The sequence below is a fragment of the Ovis aries genome, chromosome 26 (assembly GCF_016772045.2).
Source record: "Ovis aries strain OAR_USU_Benz2616 breed Rambouillet chromosome 26, ARS-UI_Ramb_v3.0, whole genome shotgun sequence".
NCBI classification, from domain to species: domain Eukaryota; kingdom Metazoa; phylum Chordata; class Mammalia; order Artiodactyla; family Bovidae; genus Ovis; species Ovis aries.
The window spans coordinates 34,969,757-34,982,675 of NC_056079.1; the positions used below are offsets into that span (position 1 = coordinate 34,969,757).

At 41.6% G+C, this 12,919-nt stretch overlaps 1 protein-coding gene across 2 annotated transcripts in view; it reads right to left on the bottom strand.

The window, feature by feature from the left end:
• Positions 1-12,919, bottom strand: part of ZMAT4 (zinc finger matrin-type 4) — a 373,991-nt gene that overhangs the window by 41,757 nt on the left and 319,315 nt on the right. For both annotated transcript variants that reach the window (XM_027962641.2, XM_027962639.3), the window contains exon 6: positions 12,607-12,703. In XM_027962641.2, the coding sequence (XP_027818442.1) occupies positions 12,607-12,703 (97 nt within the window). The remainder of the gene's footprint in view (positions 1-12,606; positions 12,704-12,919) is intronic.

The window sequence follows — 12,919 nt, forward strand, 5'->3', positions numbered from 1 at the left end:
ATCAAACCCAGCTCTTCCGCACTGTAGGCAGATTCTTTACCATCTGAGCCACCGGGAAAGCCAAAAAGAGTACTTAGGACAAAAAAGTGCTGAGGGAGCCATCAATATTCATCTCCTTGTTCCCCAAAGCCCATTTCAAATGTAATTTCATTAATACAGAATGACAACTAACACTTATGAGAATAAGATCCATGCCGTTCAAGCCAAGTATTATCTAAGAAGAAGTTTCATATTTTTTGTTATTGTTGCTTTTTGTGGTTTTAAAACTCAATCTTCACCACAGTTTTGGTAAGAATTTTTATTTATTTATTTTTATTATTTTGTCCTTTTTTTTTCTTTAATTTTAGTTTTCTTTATTTTTTAAAATCTGTCACATTTTTCAGGTGTGGAAACTAAGCTCCAGGGAGGTCTTTGCGTAAGAAACTCAAGGGCAACCAGTCAGTAGCTGTAGAGCCAGGATTGAACCTTGATGGTCTCATTCCTAAGCCCCTTCCCTGCCCTCACCATTGACCACCTTTCCTTAGGGTCTCCGACCAGAGGCAACCACTTCTGAATTCCAGCAGCATTTTGTGCCAACATATCCTGTATTGATTTTAGCTGCATTTGCTTGACTACGGATTGCATCCCCTCAACTAGATTACAAGCTTGTTGAGAGGCATAGTGATCTTCTATTGTCCCTAAGACTGATTTCAATGTCTCAAACACAGTAGGCGCTCAACTGATTTTGGTCATTGGAGTGAATTGAATGGGGTGAGGGGTAAATTTGTCCAATCACTCAACCTACTACCTCCTTTATTTACACTAGGAAAATCCCAGCCAGAGTGGACCTCCTCAGTCCTCTCCTCCAGCTAAAGGGCAGTGATGGAGAGCCAGACTCAAAGCCATAACAATGGCACGTTTCCAGCCCCATCCTGTCTCCTCCAACCACTCACCTACCAGCATCGACCTATGTGAAGCAAGGTCCTTTATCCTAAGTCAGTTTCCTGGCATTTCCTGTTCTATGACAATTTTAAGAGATGAGACATATGTTGGCCAAATTCAATATTTTTTCCAGAGTTAGGTCAGAGTAAAAGTCAAGGCAGCTCAAGATAGGTAACACATGGACATATTCTAGTGTCTGATCACCTCTGGTGAGATGAGCGAGAACAGGTTACAGTAACTTACAAAGGCCCAGAGTGAGTATAAAACCAGAGGCCTGACTGCTCAGGTGAGGGGTCAAGGCCCCCTTTCCAGCCTTCCTCATGCCTTTGATCCATCCTGTTGGCCAGAGAAACCACCAGAATGAGTGCTTGGTATTCACAACACGGAATAAAGTGAAAGTAAGCTTTTTCCTCTACTCTTTCCTTGTACAATGAACTTCACTTCTTTTGCCCCAAGTCACAGTCTTTGAAAAGCCCCTTTGTCTTTGTCTAAGGATAGGATAAACAGGCCTGTAGGACACCTTTCCTTTAGCAGAACTTGACTCTGAGGGGGTTGGTCAATTTCTGGGCCACTCAGCAAGAGACAAATAAACACTGAAGAAGGATGACTTGACAAAATGTATCTGGTAATCAGAGCCAGAGAAAGTCAGAAGCCTGAGTAGGAATCAGAGTGTAAAGACCACACACACATACTGGGAGCATTCAAAAAATTTTCTCCAATAAAAAAAAAAATGAAATAATGTCATCTGCTGCAACACGGAGGACCTAGAGACTGTCACAGTGAGAGAAGTAAATTTTCTGCACCTGGAAAATCCTGAAAAGTTTAAAAAGCTTAACCTTGAAGCATAAAATTAGATAATGTTGGGTTAACAGAGATCTTGACTACCCTATATTCAAGGAGGGCTTTGAAAGTCAGTGAGGGGACATGATTTGAGAAGCACTGATCTAGGACTAGCTGTCCACCTCCCAGGCTGGGACTATTGAGCTCCATCACTTTCTTCTGGTGGTTCTTTTCTCTCTTAGCGCTGATGCGCTTTCCAGAACCAAATCAGGTAATGGCTTACACCCTTGGAAGTTGGTACCAAGTGACTTTCTTCTTCTTCTTTTTTTTTTGATGTGAACTCTTTTTGAAGTCTTCACAATTTTTTTTTTTACAATATTGTTTCTGTTTCATGTTTTGGCTTTTTGGCTGTGAGAAATGTGGGATCCTAGCTCCCTGACCGGGAATCAAGCCTGCACCTTTTGCACTGGAAGATGAAGGCTCAACTACTGGACCACCAGGGGAGTCCCTAGGAGACCTAAGTGATGTTCTGAAGCACTAAGACAAGAACCTGAGAGGCAGACAAGGGGACTCACGATCAAAGCTGAGACTTGAAACCTTCAGCTCAGACCACTCTGGAGACAGCCATGACTCATGCAAATGTCAAGCAGGGCAAAATCAAAGGCCACCCAGGCTTCCCTGCTGGCTCAGTTGGTAAAGAATCCACCTGCAATGCCAGAGACCCTGGTTCGATTCCTGGGCTGGGAAGATCCACTGGAGAATGGATAGGCTACCCACTCCAGTATTCTTGGGCTTCCTGTGTGGCTCAGCTGGCAAAGAATCTGCCTGCAATGTGGGGAGACCTGGGTTCGATCCCTGGGTTGGGAAAATCCCCTGGAGAAGGGAAAGGCAGCCCACTCCAGGATTCTGGCCTGGAGAATTCCATGGACTGTATAGTCCATGGGGCCGCAAAGAGTTGAACATGACTGAGCAACTTTCACATCACATCCAGAAGGAAGAGGATGGGAAATGAGTGAGCTAGAGAATCCTAGGGGTCATCAGCCAGTCTGTAAATAATATGAAAGAGTGAAAGAGCTCTGTATTTAGTTCTTTCCAAGCCCACAAAAGGCCTAATCTGTTCACAGACTGAAATTGTAATGCATCCTAGATATGGCATATAGAGCAAAAGCATGAAAGTGACATTTAGGAAAGACAGAGGTATTAGAATTGCCTGTGTACTAGTGCTATAGAGAGGGACATATCTAGTTTTTTCCTGCTTCTCTGGAATTCCTTTATCTATAGGCTACTGTCTTCCATTCGAGAAATTGGACTCTGGGGCCTTCCACAAAGAAGGGAAGACTCTTGATAATAGTGGACTTGAATATTCATTTAAAAACAGGGTTAACTATGGAAAAGACTGGAGGTTCCTTGAAAACCTAATAATAGAGTTATCATAGGGTCCAGCAATCCCACTCCTGGGCATATATCCAGATAAGACACAAATTAATTTGAAAACACACAGGCACTCCAATGTTTACAAGAACACTATTCACAATAGCTAAGACACAGAAGCAACCTAAGTGGCCATCAACAGAGATTCCTCTGTTGGACAAAGATTCCTTTGATGGACAAAGAAGATGTGGTAAATGGGCACAGTGGAATACTACTCAGCCATCAAAAAGGAATGAAACTTTGCCATTTGCGGCAACATGGATGGGCCTAGAGGGCATTCCACTAAGTGGAGCAACTCAGGCAGAGAAAGACGAATATCATATGACACCACTTGTGTGTGGAATCTAAAGAATGATACAAATGAACTTATTTACAAAACAGATTCACAGACATGAAAAACAAACTTAAGGTTACAAAGGGAAAAGGAGGGGAGGGATACATTAGGAGTTTGGGATTAATAGATACATACTATCATCTATAAAATAGATAAAGCACAAGAATGTACTGTATAGTACTATACTTGATATCTTGTAACAACCCATAATGGAAAAGAATCTGAAGCTGTACAGCTGAAAGTAACACAACATTGCAAAGCAACTATAGTTTAATAAATACATTTTAAAAAGCAGGGCTAAACAGAGAATGGCCTTTGATCCACAAGCCCTAACTCAGCCCCATCCTTGTGCTTCACCAAGCATCCTCTTCATAGTGCCTAGGATGTAAATGGGCTTCCCAGGTGGCGCTAATGGTAAAGAATCCTCCTGCCAATGCAGGGGACATAAATGCATGTTCGATCCCTGAGTTGGGAAGATCCCCTGGAGAAGGAAATGACAACCCATGCCTGGAGAATCCCATGGACAGAGGAGCCTGGCAGGCTACAGTCCATAGGGTTGCAAAGAGTCAGACAAGACAAGCAACTGAGCACACAGGATGTAAATCGAGCCCTGGGACTAGAAACACGTGGTGACACTCCACAAGCTCCGCTCCCTACAGGGGCTCGTCTGCACGGCCAGATTCATAAACTGGAACAAGCAAAGCGGTTGCCTTGGATTCTAGACTGTGCCCTTTATTCTCAGCCTTTCCAAGCAGCTTGCAAATTATCAGCAGAGGAGAACTAACTTCACCTTCTTTGGGTAAGGACAGCTCTGTTGTCAACACTGTCTCATGCCCTGTTGATCTCAGCACTCAAAATCAAAGTCCCAACCCCTCTGGTTATTGAAATTGGTTATTGACAGGAAACGACATTGAAAATTCAACAAAAATTTCTATATTTGTAGCCTTCGAAGAAGTCCATGCCTTGACTTGGCTTTTGTTTGTTGGCTTGTTTCAGAAGAGAACATCACCTTGGAATATTGAGCTACTTTACTTATTATAATTGCTATTGCTGAATAGTCACTAAGCTATAGAACTTCCCAGGCAAGAATACTGGAGTGTGTTTCCATTTCTTTTTTCAGGGGATCTTCCCAGCCCAGGGATTGAATCCAAGTCACCTGTGTCTCCTGAGTTGGCAGGCAGATTCTTTACCACTGAGCCATCAGAGAAGCCCAATAGTGAAGCTGAAGCTTCAGTACTTTGGCTGAAGGGAAGAGCCGACTCATTGGAAAAGACAGTGAAGCAAGGAAAGACTGAAGGCAAAAGGAGACAGGGCAGCAGAGGGTGAGGTGGTTAGACAGCAATGGACACGAAACTGAGCAAACTCTGGGAGATACTGGAAAACATAGCAGCCTGGTGTGTGACTGAACAGCAACACATTTATTATAATTCCTGTAGATTCTCCATGCTTGGCATCTCTTGCAAAAATATTTTATTTATTATTGATTGTACTCCCACTCAACTACTATCCTGAATGCAAGAACTGAATTCCAAGGTTTTTAAAGCAAATATATTCCAGCTCTGAAAATTAGACTGAACGTCCACTCAATCACTTCACAAATAAATGAACATAATGGGAAAATGAATAATATGAAGGTTTTGTCTGGATGATTCATATTAATTGGGAAAAAAACTGCAGAAAAAGCAGTGGATATCACCATTTCAGGCTTCTTCTCAAAGGAAGCAGCACATTTAGAAATTACAACTAAATTGTGGTCAGTCAGATTTATTCTCTTAGACACTTGTATCTCATTTTGAACTGTCTGAAATATCAAAGTAAGTAATGACAAGTTTTATATCCTTTAATTCCAGGTAATATAATGTCCTGAGGCTCGAAGTATTTCCTAAACTCAAATTTAAGTACATTATTGGGGGGAGCTTTTCATTAGTCTATAGTATGAACTCATGTGTCTTTAAATTTCATTTTAAGCATTTGTACTAATTGACAGGCTAGATCTCCTGGAAATGCTGAAAAAAATCTACTAATGGGCAATCGCTTTATATGTCAGGGTAATCATTTGCATTTCTAAACCTTTAATCTCATTAGATATTGAATATTTATCTTGCTATGTAACCATGGAGCAACATTTGACTGTCATTTTGCTGTTTATGACATTTGCCTAAAAAAGAAAAAGGCATTTAACTAGTTGAGCCAAGAACAGAAGTCAGGTTATTTGCAACCTTTACTATTACAGTTATAACAATGCTTAAATAATGCTATTATTGTCATATTGCTCTTAAGTATTACTATAACAGTAATAGTAAAGGTTGCCAAAAAACCTTCTGTTCTTGGCTCTGCCAACCAATTATTCTGGGGGCCTTGGACAAGTCTGAGATTCAATTTTCTAAACTATAAAGTGGAGATGCGTGGCTCTGGCCCATTATAGGACTGCTATGTGTATGAGATGTGATCCTTTCAAGGCATTTTAGTCTATAGCTGTGTCCTAGTCTCATACAAGTCCCACTTCAGTTATCCACGGTGGCATCACCATCACACCATCCTCTCCAACATCACCATCATTGTCATGATCAGGATCAGCATTGTAAGCAGTTGTCCAGGAAAATAGGACTGAAGGATTACTTACAAAACAAAGCATGTAAGTTTCACACTATATTAATTTCTTAGGGCTGGCCTCAAAAAGTAGTCAAAGCTGCTGCTGCTGCTGCTGCTGCTGCTAGGTCACTTCAGTCATGTCCGACTGTGCGACCCCAGAGATGGCAGCCCACCAGGCTCCCCCGTCCCAGGGATTCTCCAGGCAAGAACACTGGAGTGGGTTTCCATTTCCTTCTCCAATGCATGAAAGTGAAAAGTGAAAGGGAAGTCGCTCAGTCGTGTCCAATGACTTCAAATTACAGAAATGTATTCTCTCTGGAGAATGGAAGCTCTGGAAGACAGAAGTCTGAAATCAAGCTGTCAGCTCCCTGACATCTCTGGAGGAGAATCCCCCTGGCCTCTCCCAGAACATACTGGCTCCTGGTGGTCCTTGTCTTGGAAGGGAGCAAACTCCGATCTCTGAATCTGTGTTCACATGGCCACCTTCTTGGCGTGTGCAAATCTCCCTTTCTATCCCCTCATAAAGACACCATAAGTCATTCTTATAAATCCACAAAGATTTCACCTTGAGATTCTCAACTTTTACTTCTGTAAAGGTGATATTTACAAGTGAGGTCGTATTGTGCAGTTCTGGGTGGACATAACTGGGGTAGGGGAGGGTCATTGCCAGTTTCAATAGACGGTTAAGGCTGACTGGGGGCATGTTTCAGGAGGAATTTTAGGTCTGAATTCAGGTTTCATAAAAAAGAATACCAGGATCATGAGCAAAGCATGGAAAGTGGAACCACATTTGTCTCATTCTTGTCAGCACTAATCTTTCATCTTTGAGGGAAGTGAGCCTGAAAGGTTTGTTGGCTCCCAGGGTCACTCAGCGGCAAAATTGCCCTAGAAATAAAATTCAGTGTTCTTTCCACTATACAACTGAATCATCTTTGCTCATCTCAACACTTCTTTAGAAATGATTGCTTAAAATATAAATATAAAACCTTGAAAATTACTGACACTTTAATACTTATGTTGACTTAGATTAAAACAGTTAAAAAACCATTTGGCTGATCTCGGTTTCTGGTTCTGGTTGAGTAACTGGTCACACTAACCTTCCACCTGAAGACAAAATAAGAGCTGGATGCAATTTAAAGGAAAAAGCTTTTGAAAGCCTTGAAGAGCTGCTGTAGTTGATGTTGGTATACCTCAAGGAAAATACTACTAGTAACAAAGAAAGACATTTCATGGTGGCAAGAGATGATTTTAGAAAAAGGGCCCATACAATAAGAAGGCATTAAAGATCCTAAATTTGTAAGTAGCTAATACTATATCTTTAAATATATAAAACTAAATACAAAAGATTAACAGGACACATAGGCTAATCCATACATATAGTTGGAAGTTTTAATTATGTCTGCTTCTCATGGATATAACAAATAGATTTTTTAAAAAATCAGTGACCATATACTAATTTGAACTGGATTAAGAAACTACCTAATTGATAGCAAGGATCATTTACCCAACAGTAAATTCTTTTCAAGAAAACATAATACATGAGCAAAATTGACTGTATGCCTGGGGAACAAAGCACGTGCATGCGTGCTAAGTCGCTTCAGTCGTGTTTGACTCTTTGCGACCCCATGGACTATACAGCCCACCAGGCTCCTCTATCCATGGGATTCTCCAGGCAAAAAAAACTGGAGTGGGTTGCCATGCCCTCCTTCAGAGAATCTTCCCGACCCAGGGATTGAACCTGCATCTCTTGAATCTCCTGCGTTGGCAGGCAGTTTCTTTACCACTAGTGCTGCTTGGGAAGCCTCAGGGAACAGAGTGAGTCTCTACAAATTTCAAGAGACTGAGGTCATTTAGAGTATTTTCTCTGATCCTGGTAGAATCCAGATACAAACAAATTACAACAAATATAAATAGAAAAATCCTGTAAATATTTGATTTTAGACATAACACTTCTAATCAAACATGAATAAATCAGGAGAATTTCTAAACAAACATGAGTAAAAGGAGCAAAACAGAAAGTATATTGAAATAAGTAACAAAAAGCAAATACTACATATTAAAACTTTTGTAATACAAAAATTTGCCTTTAGAATGTAGCTAAAACAATCTGTTGAGGTACATTGAAAACCTTAAATTCTTATACTGCTGATGCTGCTGCTAAGTCGCTTCAGTCGTGTCCGACTCTGTGCGACCCCCATAGATGGCAGCCCACCAGGCTCCCCTGTCCCTGGGATTCTCCAGGCAAGAACACTGGAGTGGGTTGCCATTTCCTTCTCCAATGCATGAAAGTGAAAAGTGAAAGTAAAGTCCCTCAGTTGTGTCTGATTCTTAGCGACCCCGTGAACTCCAGCCTACCAGGCTCCTCCATCCATGGGATTTTCCAGGCAAGGGTACTGGAGTGGGGTGCCATTGCCTTCTCTGAAATTCTTATGCTAGAAAAAGAAAAAACATTGAAAAATTGCTAACTTACACCCTTTTTTCCCCTAATTTTTATATTGACGTACACAGTCCATGGGGTCGCAAAAGAGTCAGACACAACTTTAGTGAGTAAACAATAACAGCAATAGTTAATTCACAATATTGTGTTAGTTTCAAGTGTATATAGAAAAGTGATTCAGTTTTATATAGTGAAGTCTCTCAGTCGTGTCCAACTCTTTGCGACCCTATGGACTGTAGCCAACCAGGCTCCTTTGTCCATGGGATTCTCCAAGCAAGAATACTAGAGTGGGTTGCCATTTCCTTCTCCAGGGGATCTTCCCGACCCCAGGATCGAACCCTGTCTCCCGTATTATAGGCAGATGCTTTACCATCTGAGCCACCAGGGAAGTCCTTTATATATGTATATATACATCTTTTTTTCTTTTTCAGATTTTTTTTTCATTATGGATCCTACACTTTTATATTAAGAAGCTAGAGAGGAAATGCAGATTAAACCTTAAAAGGTAGAAAAAAAGGAAATAGTGTTTTAGAGGTGATAAAATAACTGCACATAAAGAAAATCAACAAATCCCCAACTTCTGATCATTAAAAGAAACTTAATAAAGAATGATAAACTTCTAACAAAAAGTTGAGCCAAAAAAAGAGGAAGAAACAAATAAACAATGTCCAGAAAGAAAAAATATTCCACAGACATCAAAAATAAAATTAGGTGATAAAGTAAACAACTTTACACCAATATATTTTAAAATGTAAATAAAATGGACACATTCATTGACAGACAGCTTATTTAAACTGGTGTAAGAAAAATACAAAATATGAACAGTATGGTAGAAAAAAAAAAGCTACTTTTTTAATCAAAATACTCCCATAGTATAAATCCATCACCAACTCATTGGAAAAGACCCTGATGCTGAAAAAGATTGAAGACAAAAGGAGAAGGGGTTGACAGAAAAGGAGATGGTTACACAGCATCACTAACTCACTGGACATGAGTTTGAGCAAACTGCAGAAGATGGTGAAGGACAGGGAAGCCTGGTGTGCTGCAGTCCATGGGGTCGCAGAGAGTCAGATGCAACTTAGCAACTGAACAGCAAAACATAAATCTCTAGGCCTAGGTGACTTCATCAATGAATTCTTAGTTTTTAAGATAAGAAACCAGAAGCTGTCTACCACAAACTCATTCAAGAATTAGAATAGAAGGAAGAGCTTTCAACTTGTTTAAGGAGACCCCCACACACTTGAAACCAAACCTAACAAGGATATTACAAGAAAGTTACGGAACAGTCTGTCTCATAAACCAAGACACGCATGAACACACACCCAGGATACTCAGATTCAGCATAATGGCGGATGAGCCAGACCAGCGGGGCGGAGCTGTGGCAGTTGTTTTCTTCACATTTCCCTCATTTCACTCTTCAGAAGCACAGCAAGCTCGTACTTTTGTGGTTAAAAAAAAAAAAAAAAGCAAACTCTTGTTTATTGAAAAGAAGGCAGCACAGGAGGCGATGTGCCCTTCTGAAGTCATGTGTGTTCATTAAGTTACACTAGGGAGGAGATGCCCTTTTTCAAAATTCACCATGGGACCTTCTACTGGCTGTCCCTGACATCCTGTGTCCCAAGCTTGTCTGCAGTGACTGAATGACATGAATTAATTAGAAGCGTGAGTCAGACGCTGCTGAGTCCAGTCCTGGTTCTGCCATTTGTCAGGTGTTGGCTGACTTACTTAGCTTCTCTGAGTCTTGGTTTTCTCAAATCAAATAATGGGTCAGTAATATGTATGTTCGGGCTTCCCTGGTAGCTTAGCTGGTAAAGAATCCGCCTGCAATGCAGGAGACCCCAGTTTGATTCCTGGGTCTGGAAGATCCCCTGGAGAAGGGGTAGGCTGCCCACTCCAGTATTCTTGGGCTTCCCTGGTGGCTCAGGGAGGAAGAAATCCGCCTGCAATGCGGGAGACCTGGGTTTGATCCCTGGGTTGGGAAGATCCCCTGGAGGAGGGCATGGCAACCCACTCCGGTATTCTTGCCTGGAGAATCGCCATGGACAGAGGAGCCTGGCGGGCTGCAGTCCATGGGGTCACAAAGAGTCAGACAGGACTGAGCGACTAAGCACAGTATGTATGTTGAGGTAGTTAAGGGGACAAAATAAGGTAATAGATGTGACTATGCCTGGCTCAAGTTCTATCACAGGAAGTTTTATAGGAACACAGAGAGAAGTAGATGTTTTCCTAAAACTGAGATGCTGTCTGCCTGCGTTGGTTATCTACATAATCCTTGTCACCTAAAGTCATCATTGTCAACCTTTTTCTACCCACGAAGAGCAATAAATGTGCTCTAAATGATGGCTGTTTCATGCTGCAGCTCCTCGTAAGGTGTGTGCGTGTTGGTTAGAATGTTGGTTAGAATGCACACACTGCAATGATTAGAGATGCTGAAGAGATTATGTTTTTGGTTGGGGGTGGCAGGTGGTATAGCAGCTGCTAATAATCAATGCAGGCGCTCAGTAACCAATCATAGAAAATATTGCTTTTGAAGATTTCCCTTGATAAAAGCCCTGTAGGGGTGACTAAGAGGGAAGCAAGTCATGAAAGCAGCTTTGACTCACCCAACAGCACCACATGGAGGAAAAACTGAGTCAGTAAGGGTCAGTCAGAAACTCTGGGCTTAAACTTCCCCACTGAAGCCAGACCCACTGTGATCTAAGCATCTTTACAATATCTTTGCAAAGACATTTCCTTGCCTGGAATGCACCTTCCTCATATATCTGCTTGGAAAGTCATTACTTATCTTTCAAAATCACACGTTCACACCATTAGCAATGTATTATTCTTGTTTAGTCACTAAGTCGTGGCTGACTCTGCAACCCCTTGGACTTTAGCCCACCGGGCTCCTCTGTCCATTGGATTTCCCAGGAAAGAATACTGGAGTGGGTTGCCATTTCCTCCTCCAAGGGCTCTTCCCAATCCAGGGATCAAACTCGAATCTCCTGCATGGTAAGCAGATTCTTTACCACTGAGTTGCCTAGGAAACCCATCAGAAATGTTCATGTAGCACTAGACATGGACCAAGTGCTGTGCTGGCCACTGAGTGATAATAGAAAACAAAATCAAAGCCGGACTTCATTGTTACGAGCTCAGCCCCTGCATCGATGTCCCTGGAAATCTTTCCCTGCCCCTGGTCCTCAGAGCTCGGGGTACCCACTTCATGGTAACAGTGAACAATCTATGTGTTTACATGACTGCTTCCCCAGCCTGGCGGAGAGTTCCCCAAGAGGAAGGCTTCAGTCCACTCAGCTTTTCTTCCCCAGGTCACACCCAGGGTCCGACACATGTGGGAGCTCCATCAGTGTTTGTCCAATGAGTCATTCATCATTCATGAGGCCCTGATATAGTCAAATCTATTTCAATGATTCTGCTCATGAATATGAGCGAAATGAAAACAATTATATTCAGGAAAATTGAGGTATCCTTTGTTTTTTCCCTATTTTATTAGATTTTATTAGCTACTTAAAAAATACCTAAAAGTATTGGTTTTGTAAAAAGATGAGCAGTATATATACAGGGCAAACAATGCCTGATTAGCCTTTTCTGGTATAAAATCATGAGAATCAGAGGGGGGTGTGGAATGAGCCTCCATTCAACTGAAAATAGCTAGACATGTGAATGACTTAAAATTCCAGAGTTGTTAGTTTTCCAGACTCATCAACCATACTCTTCTAGAAACAGAAAGTGGGCATGCATAGAATCTGACTTCACAACAAGGAGGCCTGGTCCACTCCCAAAGTACTAAGAGAAATTATATTGTTTACTTTAAAACATTTAATATAGACTTAAAGATTCCTGGGAAGTTCATACAAATGTGCTTACTGTCCTTGAAAAGAAGGAAAGAAATGGAAAAAAAAAATTGTCATCACTGTATCCAAAAAAAAGGGAAAAAGTCACTCTTCAAGCAATGTCAGGCAGGCTCTGTAGGCTTGAATGGCATAAATATCAAGGGAACCTTGGAGATCAGAGATGTAGTTTTCATCTACTTATTTTGCAATGAGTAAAGTGGTTAGCCTTCATTCATCATACTAACAAAAGGACTGAAGCGTGAAAGCGTGAAAGTACCTACTTGGTCTGGTGCTTGGATCCTTTCAGATGGGCGTGATACTGTTCTATTGAGTTTAGGGAGACACTGCAGGTGGTGCACCTGTAATTGCGCCTCAGACCTGTGGACGACAGACACACAGACCTGGTTAGCCGCACCATCATCATCAACCACAGGAACTAATCCCGGAATCGCCGAATGTTCAGGGACAGACTATCTTAGAAGCCGCCGGTAACATTTCAATTTCTCCTCCCAAGAACCCAACCAGCAGGTTCCTTAGCAGAAGCTGACTGTGAATACGTTGGAAGCAGCCTGTCACATTGCTGAATGACTGAAA